This window comes from Thermobia domestica, chromosome 3 (assembly GCF_964235325.1).
Source record: "Thermobia domestica chromosome 3, izTheDome1.hap1.1, whole genome shotgun sequence".
Lineage (NCBI taxonomy): Eukaryota > Metazoa > Arthropoda > Insecta > Zygentoma > Lepismatidae > Thermobia > Thermobia domestica.
Window position 1 is genome coordinate 66,556,287 of NC_137456.1, and position 13,859 is coordinate 66,570,145.

At 28.1% G+C, this 13,859-nt stretch overlaps 1 protein-coding gene across 3 annotated transcripts in view; it reads right to left on the reverse strand.

Moving 5' to 3' along the window:
- Positions 1-1,277: 1,277 nt before the first annotated feature.
- Positions 1,278-13,859, reverse strand: part of LOC145680464 (uncharacterized) — a 136,786-nt gene continuing 124,204 nt past the window's right edge. For all 3 annotated transcript variants that reach the window (XM_081751029.1, XM_081751027.1, XM_081751028.1), the window contains 3 exons: positions 11,622-11,888; positions 4,381-4,575; positions 1,278-2,806 (listed from right to left, as the gene is read on the reverse strand). In XM_081751029.1, coding sequence (XP_081607155.1) covers positions 2,741-2,806; positions 4,381-4,575; positions 11,622-11,888 — 528 coding nt within the window. In that variant the 3' untranslated portion in view covers positions 1,278-2,740. The remainder of the gene's footprint in view (positions 2,807-4,380; positions 4,576-11,621; positions 11,889-13,859) is intronic.

Genomic DNA, 13,859 nt, shown 5'->3' on the forward strand with positions numbered 1-13,859 from the left:
ATGTGGTGGAAGGAAATAGGTAATTGAAAATCTTATTACAACCTGAGCAAGTACTGCATTTCATTAAACCTGGTTAATGCATTCCTAAACTGCGCTTTATATGCAAATGTTTGTTATTTGCAATTACCAATAATGTAATGAAAAGTAGTGAAATAAAAAAAAAATATTTTCTTATAAGCTTTTCCCAGATACTAAAGTGGTAAGAAATGCTCCAGTTTTGATTATAAACGAACACGCTAATTTACACATTGTTATACTTATTCGTCATTACCATCATAACTTTTTATAGGGTATGAATGCCTTTTATACTAATAAATACAGTATTTCCAAAGATTGAGAGAATATGAATCACAATTGAAGTTATACAAAAGTATATATAATGTACGTATTCTCACAGAAAGTTCAACATAATAATGATTTGATTGAATGTGTAAATTGATTACTTTCTAATAACTTTAACTATGAAGGACATAAAGAATATCTAAGAAAAATATTTATGTATTCCAATAATATCTGTGGTCACGATTAATTATTAGAATGTATAAATAAATAAATATATTGCTCATATAACTTTAGTTGTAAGTTATATTAACTTCAAAGAAATATGGTTTAACATAGAGAGCAATAATTTTATCTACAGAATACACCGATAATGATTTGTTTTTTTTATAACTTTAATACTAAAGAATATTTTTGGTTTTCAGAAATTTGAGTATCAGGAAAAGATAAACTTATTTCAATATCGGTAAGACACTGATTTTTATCTCTTTACCTGTGCAATTAAACGTATTCTCTCATAGACCTTAACTACACATGACATTTTCTTTTCTTTTCTTTTTTCTTTTTTTTAGAAGTATCACCTAGCACGTAAAGATATTTATTTGAATAATCCTATTATATTAACTATAATTTCTTGGATTGAACAAATAAATATATTTTTGCGTAACTTCAGTGCATCTATCCAGGTTTAAAGAAATGTAGAATAGTGTATTGATATAATAATGTCTTGAACTGTAGATGAACACATAACTTGTAAATGGAAAATAACCTTAGGAACTTTGCTAAAAAACATTTATCTTTCATCGGGAAAAGGGATCTCTCAATATCCACACATTTGGCTAGCTTGACACACTAAAGCATTTAACAAATTTCCCTGTAATAAACACAAATGCAAGATATTAATCCTCTATAAGAAGCACTAAAATTTGAATTATATATAATCGGAGTGGCAAATATGAGGATATGAGATAGTTCAAATATTAATTAATATGCACAAATTAAAGTATTCAATATTTTATTTTACAGAGTGTCAAAATAGCTTCATTTCATCTTTTACTCAAAAAACACTTATGGATTTCATAAGTGACCCTTACATTAAAATGAAACATATAAAATAAAGAGTGAAACAATTACACAATCATACAGGAACATGGACTCATACATAGAAACATCAGCAAAGAATTAGATACTAAAGTACAAAAAACTACACAAATAATATATGAAAACACATGTAGTAGAGTGATGTGGAACTTAAAGATAAGGTCACTTATGAAATCCAATTTATTTTATTATTAACTTAGAATATTTATATGTACACACAAAAAATAATGAAGCACAAATACTTTTACAAAACAGCATTGGACAAACAGTTGGGCTTTTATACAAAAACTAGCTGTTTAACCATTGCGAGAACAAAAACGACTGTTTTTGTTTCATTATTATCGTTTATAAAGTAAATTTGATGCTGTACTTGGTAGAAATCACAGTGAAGTATATTTTAATTCAAGTAAACTAAATGATATGTTAGAAAGAAAATGTATGATAAAGAAAAAGAAAGGAAGAAAACTTGTGTATGAAGATATGAGAATGTAGGAACGTACTATGTACAGATGTGAAAACTCATTTATCCGTTCGTGTATGGTAACCAGATAATTAACTTTGAGCAAATAGCCATGAGAATACTATTAGCTTAAAATGGTAAATATATGTGCAAAATATATATTTACTGCATAACGAAAGTACTGTGTAAGTCACGAAGTTACACAGACTAAACTTAATACATGAAAATTGTATTTCTTGAAGCTTCACTTTATACGGTGTTTCGTTCTCCATTCTAATGAGTATAAAGCAGATATAAAGCAGATATGTTACTAACATATGATCAGAAGTTTATAGCAAAGATTTATTCTACAGTGTAAAGAAGTAGCAGCTTTTTAAAGGCAGGTTTTCTTTGTCCAAAATGTGAAACTCTTTGGTCTCACTATCAAAGCTTAAAAGTCTATATAATCTATAAATAGGAAAACATATTTAAAGAAACAAATGAAATTTCGCTTCTTTCTTTTCTTAAAAAAATGAAATTCCATTGCTTCTTTTTCATTTAACAAAAACAAATATTTGCAGTCGATCTAGCGTAGTAAAATTGTTGCCTTAATCAATGAAGACAACCAGTAACAAAAATGCATTATCCTTTTTTTCTAAAAAGAATTCATAAATAATACAAAATACCTTGAAGTAACAAAACATCGAGATTCAATACTAAAAAAAAATTAAGAACATTTACTGTGGTTTAAAAATTGATGATATTTTCAGCTATTGGGCTTATCAAATTTATATTTTTGTTATTTCAGTTCTCATAATTCGACGAACTTGATGTTTAGTTTGTACGTATTTTCCAATTGAATTATTTTATTGTTTTTTTAAAAAATAATACCTATAAACTATTTGTTGTTGTGAGTTACTTTTAGATGATGGATGTGATGAGTCTGGCTTTGAAGTTTACTATCCTTTCGCTAGTTTGAGCAAGACGCTGAAAAGAAAAAAATATAACCGAATTTAATAAATATTTAAATGTATATTTTCTATATACTACATTACAGAAAATTGTTTCTTATTCTTTATGAGATATACGATAAAGAATTGTTATTTATCTAATGTTCTATTTTCATAAGTAATAATTGTATTCTAGTTTAGTAATATATTTAACTTAGTAAAGTTGACGATATGATTTACTTTATTAGAATTTGAATTTCTAAATGTCCGTTATAAACATGCGTAACTTCTATTGGAAATTTTCTATCGCAATAATATGCAGGCTAGTTTCTGCCAAGTGATAAACTTCCATGGACAGCCAACTTCTATGAATATTGCTTTGACAGAACAATATAATTTAAAATCATTTATCAGTACAATATTCTTCATCACTTTTGTCGACTACAATATCTCTATTAACATAATTTCTTAACAACTTATTACCTAAAATGTTTCTTGTATTGTTTTAACTGTGTTCACTATTAATTATCATCTCAACACATTTTTGTCAACATTCCATCATTAGATTTCCGTCTCATCCAATTTTCTCCACTAATCCTCATATACATCCAATTAAAACTCTTCCAATATCTTTCTCATAGTTCATTCGTAATACTGATCTTTCAACTTCATATATTGGAACTCAATACTATTAGTTATAAATATAACCATTAATGTTACATATTTAATATAAACCTTTTGTATATTTCTAAGAATTTAGTCTTTTATAGACGGTTTACATGGATGCAGTAAGGTGTGGTTTGAAACACAAATAATTTGCCCTATATAATTTCTCAAACCTCTTGAAGTTAATTCTTACAGGCATCTCAGAAACTTATTTTTCGAACTGTCGGTATAGAGACATATGTATTTTTTGACACTTGTTAATTAAAACTTTTTTTGTTTCGTCTAGTTCAAAAATCAGCTCCTGCAGTCTATTATAATTGCTTTTCCGCACTCTGTATATGTATTGAGGGAAAAAAGGAAAATTCAATAGCCTTTTCATAGAAGCATTAAAATTCAGAGCACATTGAGCACTGGTCTGTCAAGAGCAAGATTTTACCAGGAATATTAAGATATCATAAGCAAGATGTTGGACAATATATGAAACGAAATAAGTTATATATTATTTCTCATGCTATAAACATATTTAATTCAGTTATGATAAACTAACTTAGCTATCAATGAAAAACAAGTGGCGGGAGAATTAAGACGGCTGGGAAGTTTATGGTTGAGGCGGAGATTTACACTCAAGCAAAGGTGTTACGGCAGTACAGAAGTATGTTGCTCATTCTATGATTTATAGCGTAAAAATATTAGTGCATCGTTGAAATAAAATTTTAATGACTTGAAGAATTCAAAATTCAAAATTTAGGCATTCCAAAACATATATTTCGACACATTTGTTTCCTTAACGTTTTCCAATATATATTTCCAAAGAGAAAATGCAATCTGTGTGATTAGCTCCTATGAGACTACGATGTTCTCAATTAACAGTTGTAACAGAACTTTATGAACGGTACCTGGAATCTAAATTTTGTATAACACGAGATCATTCATTCGACCACTTACCAAGATCAAGTCTTGCAAAAGATTTGAGATTCCTCTGTTGGCAATGATGAATAGCCTTGTGATGGGTCCTGGAACTCCAGAAGTGTATCCATCACCACCGGGAGGGACATCTTCATTTGCCTTGGCGTCACCACCAGCATCACCTCCTCCAAGATTGTCATCAGCTTCCTCTGTGGAGCCGCTACCAGCAATCAGCTACATATACAACAAATATACATATATCATATGCATTTTCGAAATTAGTCTGGTTCATGCAATGGAATTAAAATATAGTAAAAGCATACATGAACTCATCAGGATTGAATATAACAACATTTCCAAGACACTCATATAGAAATACTGACTTCGTAATGAAATGGTATGTTTAATGGACTATCATACAGTTCATCCGTAATTACTAGTCAAAATTAAATGAATGCAGGATCAGTTGATAAATGAGAACTTCTTGCAACATTGAGTAAGCTTCAAGCAGGCTTAATAATAAATGGAGTGAAGTCGAATGAGCTAGTACAATACCTAGAAATAATTCTTAATTGAATAGTTACAAGAGTATAAGGTTTTCATAAGAACTTTAACATATTGCAACAGATAATCTGTCTCAGAGCTCGAATAAGAAAGCTAACAATTTAGCTAAGATATAAGGTACATGTTTTGAGTATGTGAATAATACTTCTCTTTTACCATGTACATGAGTTATCTATTAGTTTTGTAGGAATGTAGCATTAATAAGTTGAAAAAGGTCGTGTAATACGGTATAAGTGATGTCTTTTATAATTCATAAAATAATAAAATTACTCTGTTATTATTTTTCTGTCATGTCGATAACTGCTGAAATATACATATTTAAAGCATTAGATAATAGTATTATGGAAATTTAACAAAAAGGATTTTACATTTCAAATAAAGTGTTATTACTTTCCTAAAATTTTTAACATCTGTACAAAATCTTCATATATTTTGCTCATAAACTAACTAGATTGATTACGTTTTATGCCACTTCTGCATTGAAGTTATGAAGAACAGAATATACCAGTTGCATGGATACGTATAAGTCCGGGATTTGAAGTAGGTGAATTTAGTGATTGAACTGACCGTTATGCAAGTTAATCTAACACAGAACAGATTATCTGATCATCACATAATCAACAGAACATCACATTATCTGATTTCAGTTGATTACAAATCCTAGCTACAAGGCTCGAAATATGTAAAAAATTCTCCAATAAAAATCATACGCCAATTTAAAATTCAAATAGCTACTTAATATTCGCATTTAACATATAAACTTAAAATTTGATCATGTTAATAGAAAATGAAAGTACGAATTATTTGCGAGTAAGAAGATGAACCTACATTGCATGTAGTCCATTAAATATTACTCTCCAAGTCAAGTCAGTGTAAATGAAATCATATATTTCTTTCACTCTGAAACACTATCATGCACTTTTAATTATGCCACATTAATATTCAAGTAAAATAACATTTTGCAAAATGCAGAAACTTTACTTCCAAAAGGAAAATATTGGTTAAATTCCGAGCACACGTAAATTTAAAGATCTGGAGTATAAAACATATATTTATAAACATGTAGATATATATATGTATTCACATCATTAGAGTGTTTTAATTGAGTATGTTATTAGAACAAAGGTAGAATTATCATTATTAGAAGTCCCAACTGCTAGCAGAAATTAATCACACCATAAAGATAACTAAGGAAATGAAATATCTGAAAAGAAAATTATGTATTTAGAAATAATCATATAATTTACATATAATATTAGTGTGAATTAATAATATCCTATATGATTAAATCAACCTTTTGTTCCCACATAACAAAGCAAGTTCTCATGGTTATTAGTGAAGAGTGTCCGCAGGCAATTCCACAGAACAATACTGTCATTCTTGTTAATACGAATAACAAAAAAGCATCAAAATATACTTACAATTTTGCTATGGAATATAATAGCATGAAGCTACACTCCCTTTAACAAATTCCTTGGCTGCAAGTAGCTACATCTTTACCATGCATACCGAAGCTTAGTGTTTCTTTTGTTTGCGATCAAATAATAATACAAGTATGCTTAAATTGACATTAACAGTCTTTAATGGTGAAACAAAGTTCATTAAATTTTATTGTGAATATTCAATTACAACATTGCACTTTTATTTTATTGTTAACAGTAATAAACTTTCATATACAAATGTTACCCTCACTTTCAAGCGTTGGAATTACAGCAAAAAGAAAATACAATTTTTCTTAACATAATTTTACAAATCTTTATTCCAGATATAATTTTAATACAGTATATCTGAAAGAATATATATAGTACCACTTTTCTAAAAATGTCATGCAATACAATGTCAATTTCTTTTTAATCGAGGAAAGTATTTATAACAAAGCTCAAGCGCTTTTGTAAAAATTAGTTCAGTCAGAAAGTAAATCGTTTGCCTTGCCGGGAAATTCTGGATTAGAAACGAAGTTGGAGAATTTCAATAAGTAAACATTTCTCAATTATCAGATCATTCATGTGTATATACATCCATAATATATTTTCATCATATATAATTCCAGGCAAAGCACACGTTACAATTTTTTTCTGAAGCACCTGCTAATTTAAAATATGAGTTCATTTTTAAATTTCTTAATCATTTATAAAATTAAGGGATGATGATATGTTTAACAAGGAAAATGGTAGGAATATGCATGGAGTTGATGAGTAATGAAATGGACATTTAATAGTATGTCTTTTCTATGTGCAATTCATGCAAAGTTGGTCAATATGTTAGTAAAAATATGATTATTGTTTAGAAATTTCGTTTTTTAGTAGAGTTTTTTAGTTTAATTTATATTATATAGGTTTGTATCAGCTCCAATTTGCCTCGTATCAGCTTGAATTAGTATTATGTTCCATATTTCTTTTATGAATAATGAAGGTACAAAATTGTTTTAATACTAGTGAATATGAGATTGATGGACGTAAATATTATAAAGTTATGTTAATAATTAATTAGTGTCGTTATCACCTTAAAATGCTGGGTGTTATATATATGTATAGTTAATTATTGTTATATTGATCATTCATTGTAATTTGTGGTAGTTTATATACTGAAGCATATTTAATTTTTGTACAGAAACTACTAACCAAGCAAATTAACAAAACATTTAATACAATAAGTATCCAAAGGAATGAATATGTAGAAGTGAAAAATTGAAAATAAATGGCGAAAGAAAATAGGAAAATACAAAAATGCATAATCAATTAGAAATTTGAATTTTGAAAGTTTTAGAACATGCACTCATATGTTTCAACATGTATAGTGTTAACACCGTTTTGATTTTCCATATCTTTGATGACCCTGCAGTAAATAGCATCTTTAAACTTATAAAATTTCACACTTTGGATATTAATTTGCCAGCAAACGTTTCTTCAGAGTTTATAACAACGGTGATTGATAATAAAACATATTTTGTGCCAGGATTTAATTGAAGGAATAATTCAGAAAGAAGCGTATGCTTTTTAACTGTACACAATATGAACACAATTTAACTTGTTATTAAAAGAATGTTAGATTCTAACAATATGATATTATTGTTCTATTAGCAATATAATATTGAGGCTATACGTAATCGAAGCAAAACAGGGATATACCGACATTCAAATAATAGTTTGATTTATAAATTACGAGTTTACTATTGAGAAACATTGAGTGAAGATTTCGAAGTGTCTTAAAATTCCAATATTTGATATCAAAAGAAAATATTGTATAATCATAACTATTTCTTTTGTGTATATAGATCTGACTCTAGATATAAATATTCAGATATTACTGAAAATATGAAACTACAAAATGTTGCTAATAAAAATTACAGTAGAACACTATCATAAATTAAATCGTACCGAAGTGAATGAAGTGTCAATGATGAAGACATAATCGTATTGTTTATTACCAAATCCCGGAAATCTATTTAATTTGATCATTCAAGTTCTATAACAACTTCAATTTAGGAATAATTAATGAATAAGTAACTCTGTTTGTAAATTGAAAGCGTATTACTTGAATTTATGTTTACAACTTAAAGACAAAATACTTTATACGAATGTTGGACTACAATGTTACAATTTTGAAAATTGACGTTAATGGTGGTAACTTCAAGAAGAATTTATGTATCATGAAGGTAACACAAGTTTTTGATCGAAATATTTGTGTCTTTTTTCCATCGGTATATCCCTGATATTCGGTAAAATTTCCTCTGATATTAGTGATGCGTACGTGAACATCTAAGGTTGCTTTGCAAATACTGGTGAGAAAACAATATCTAAACACTTTTGTGCTTTTGATTAGGAAAATATTACCGACTGATTTCGTTGGGTCACTCGCGTCATAATCGTCGTGACGTTGGCGGAATTTTGGCCACCTATCCCCACCACAGTTCGAAAGATGTTACCAGCCGCTCTGGCCGTGCTGTCAACAGTGTTCTGTTCAAAGTTTGGAAGAGAAGACATAGATTGAATGATGAGGATAGTAGAGAATCTTTATCATCATCAATTTCATCCGAAGAAGAAGAAGCAAACATAAGTTTCTCCTCCTGTGTTTACTAGTCATAAAGAAATGTAATCATTAAATATTACAATTTTCTGGTCATTGTTTTATATGGTAAAGACTTATCCTTAGGGGATCAATACAAATTAACTTTCACAATACTTAAATTATGTTGTCAATGCACCGTTAATTACTTTAAAAGTGCAAAAAATGATTGTATATAAGTAACCTTGAAGATTCCTTTAATAGAAGATGTTAGTGGAGAATCAATTTGGAACTATTTACTTTAGCGCGATTGTTGATGTTCAGAAACATTCCTACATTAAGAAAATAAATGAAGATATTATTTTTCTTAAGTGAAATTTGTAATAAGAATAGATAAACAATTTTGGCCCATAAATCTAATAAAACGAAAGAAATTTATAAGAAATAATTAAAAATGCATAATTTGTTTTATGAAAGAAAATAAAATGTAACTATCAGGATTTGAACAAGCATCAATTTATATTTAAATTGCATATCATAATGATACAAATATTTGTGCTTGTGTCGGAATTTGTGAAATACCTCTTTATTTGAAATAGGACTAAATTCCTGCTAGTCTTTGAATAGATTTATTTCTTTTTAGAAGTTTTCTAAATGAACGAAATATGTAAATTAACTAAAGTACAGTAAACATTATGCAAAGATATCTACATATGAAATCAATTTCATTATCAAATTAAAATTTTAATTTCTGTTTGTGAGACAACAATGTAGTTTAATGTGTTATACTTGGTTAGTATCTTTAGGATAGATATGTACTTGTATTATAAGTAAAATATCAATGTTTTGACTATTAAATAATATAACTATTAATTTAAGTACATAAAGGAACTTCTCGGAAATTGTATAAAGAAAAAGTGTTTTGAATTCTAATGTGAATTGATCTCCATAGGAAATGAAATTTCAAAATTGATGATATTGCATCGTTTGACTCAGTCGAAATCTTACATTAGCCCAAGTTTTGCCTTTCTGAAAGACGTTTTGTTTCATTCAAACAGGTAAAATGACGTGCTATCAAATACTGTATATAATAAACAAACAATATCGTAAGTTTTGTTTGACCAGTAAAAGTAAACTACATTCAGCATTGAGTAAAATATACCTACCTCCTATTAAAAAAGTTTCACACTGATGATCTCGTATAGTGAGTTCTGCAGACTAATTGTTAAAGTAATATGTTCTCAAACCTGTACCAACTCTTGTTAAAGTAATATACTGTACAATTTGTCAAGATTTTGAAAGCAATTCTTCACTCAAATCAAGATACATGCAAGAAGTAAAAACTTAAAAGTAATATCAGAAGAACACCCAAATAATCAGCTATTACATGCTTATCATACTGCAGGCTAATAGTAATTAAGTAACTAATAATAGGATAGAAGATATTAGAATTCATTATACATTCTCCGGCATACTCACTTGTCAGTAACAAATTTCCCTGAGATATTCATTCTATTTTTATAAAACTAGAAAATAAAAGTAAATGTTATACTTGGTTAGTATCTAAGTAGATTTGAGTAGACTTGAAGAAAAATGTATATAAGCGTTTGAATAATTATTGTGCCACGTCTTTCATTCTTTATAGTTTACTTTATGGATATCAAGATTGGTGTATAAATGATTGCTGAGTTTTGTATACCACATCGGCTTCGAATGGGAAGGAACTAAATTCATAGCTTTGAAAATGCAATTCACCCATGTCCCTAACGTAAACTAATTTTGAAAGAGACGGCTGAAATTATAACAACTAGGAGGTGTCAAAGCAATTTAATACTTTCTTCTAATTAAAGAAAATACAATTTTGTACATAGAAAAGTATTTATTAAATTACGTATAGTTCTTATGTTTATGAAATGGAACACGAAAACTTGTCATGAGTACTCTTTATAATAATAGTAATAATAGCAGTTGAAAGTGAAACTTTTCCAAGGAATCTACTTTAGAATCATATATTGGTATTGAATACTTGACCTATAATCTGCAAACTCTAAATTCATTAGCACTTAACAATGTTTACAATTTGGATGTAAAACTATAATAATTGTTAATTAATTTGGCACAATATTGTCATCTAGTCCCGAAGATGCTATTTATTTTGATGAAAGAATATAATTACGACGCTTTGAAATCACATTATTGTGCTATATTAACTTCAATTTTGAATCAGAAAAATCTTTGGTGGAAGAAATTATAGATTGATATCTTCATAAAAGGAAATGGTTTCTTATACATGCTAAAATATATAAGAATCACACAATTTTACAATAAGTACTAGAAACGTGATAATGATTCGATGTTAAACGAAGTTCAGATGATTCCATCTTTATTATGTTCAATATATATATAATGATATGGATGCGTACCTACATATATAATCGTACGATATGAACACTCTATCACCAGCAGAAAGCTGAAAAATAAAATAGACCATATCCTTTCTTCTAAAGAAATTAAAAATATAATACAAAAGCGATTTTGTCTTATCCAAAACTACCAACCAAAGGAAGCCAACAATATATATTTATATGTAATGTCATGTATCGTTTCGAAGTACCAATAGAGGCTATATATAGAAACGCAGAAGATGTTGCCCTTTCTACGAGAAAAGGGAACTAGTTCAGTTTTTTGATGACGTACTAAACACCACCTACCCTAATGATATCGAAAAGAAAGTTTCCGCTGCCACCGAGGGAAAATCCTCGTTTTTCTCTTTCACTTTCATCTAATTCGGCCTCGTTGCCATTTGTGTCGGAAGCAGCGGCCACAGAATCAGCTGGCTGATAAGTTTCGGCATTTTCCGATGCCGCTACTGCTTGGTCGTTTTGATATTGTCCGAACTGGTATTGGTATTGTTGTTCATCATAGGGTGACCGCACTTGACGTTTCTTGGTTTCGTTTTCTTCAACCTTTACGTCATCCTACAACATATAGATAAAGGGTTAATACATAAAACAAACAAACAACAATTATATACATAGTGTTATATGTACGTCATTGTCATTCACATAGAATAAAATATTATTTGAGATACAAATAAAGAAAGTATTTTCTGTTGTAATAATCAGGGTGCAAATTACTGCCAGAACAATACGTTAATCATATACCTATTTGTAGTAATTGCAAACATTAACGAAACGAATAAGAAAAAATAGTACGCTGAATAGGACACTTATGTATAAGTGGTAGAACAAAAATAAAATATTTTCATTAATTGAGAATAAAAAGTAATTTCGTAACTCGTACGTTGTGACTTTTGTAGCTTGGATATTATATGAAAAAATACAGTATTACTACAAGTGGTTTATAGATGATCTTGTAAATTTACTATATAAACCTTATATTCGAATTAATTAGAAACAATGGCGAAATAGAAGTAAACACATTTTGTGAATGTTTACTGAATTATTTATTTCCTTTATTATTCGTTAAGCTGTTAGAATATTCTAATGAGCAAATCGCTCAACTTCTAAATTATTCATATAATTAACAAGATTTTTAAAATTCAATTACAGTGAATGAATTGAGCCTTCTAATTCGCACCTTGATTATATTTGTAAATTCAAAAGTTCCAATTTCATCTTCAGATCAACTCGTTATTCTATAAATTCGAAAAGGGATTCAAATAACTATAATCTGCGTTAAAAATCTTAGTGTACTTAGAATAATACTATGGATATATGATATAAGTTGATGTAGTTTACCGATAAATGAAAGTATATTTGAAGTTTTCATTGGGAATAATTTAGCAGTTCAGTTTATTTATTAGATGTATAACAAAGCTTCCTATTTTCATCTAGATTTAACCTGTAATTTGTGAAGAATAAAAGGTAGATATTGATACAATTGTATATATATATATATATATATATATATATATATATATATATATATATATATATATATCCATTTTGTGACATGACTATACTTTAGCAACAATAACCTTTGAACTATAATTTGGAGATTCTATGTTACTAAAATATGATTACGAAGTCAAAATCTCAATTTAATAAAATTAATATAAGTTATATAAGTCATAGATCATTATAATTATATTTTCCCTAAGAATCAAAATTAATTTTTGATTTTATTGAGTATAATATATATAAATAAATATAGAGATTCCTAGAATATCTTATATATTATATAATTTGTTTTAAATAGTAACTTGAAAGTAGCTTAAATATTGATGTATAATTTATTGTCATGTTGTAACAAATATTTCTTTAGATATATTTAAGTTGCTGCATCATTCAAAAGGTAGTGCTTTTATGTATCCTGAAATAGAATATTACATATATTGGTCATAATTTTATGAAATATGACATCACCTATACATATACTTCACCAAATACTTTGTAAACAAAACTACTGACAATAACATCTTTACTATCCAACATAGGTTAACATTCTACGAAGATCGTTACATGGGAAATATTTCAAAATTACATGTTCCATTACCCACTACAGATAAACAATAAATAAAGTGAAATTGAAAGAAGCATGCTTTGTGAACATTGACCGACAGAAGTTCAAGAATAAATCCACTATTTGGAATTTTAGAAAGGAAAACTACTAAAGAAAATGTTCTATTTCACATAATCTCTTTAATTTACTGTATTTCTACACGTATGAGGAAAATGAAACGAGATTGTGCATTATATTAACACACTATGGAATATATACTAGTTTCAAATATGAAATATCAATTGCTAACCAATGAAAAATATACGGACATCAAAAGATTCTCCATCTCAACTCTCAAGCCGTTCGGAACCCTTTAGTTAAATTAACCGATCAGTGATCAAATTTTCAAGTAAGTACAATTAAAGAAATATTTTGTAAATATCCGCTAGATTGGAAATGTCATTTTAATTTAAAATTTCGTTGAA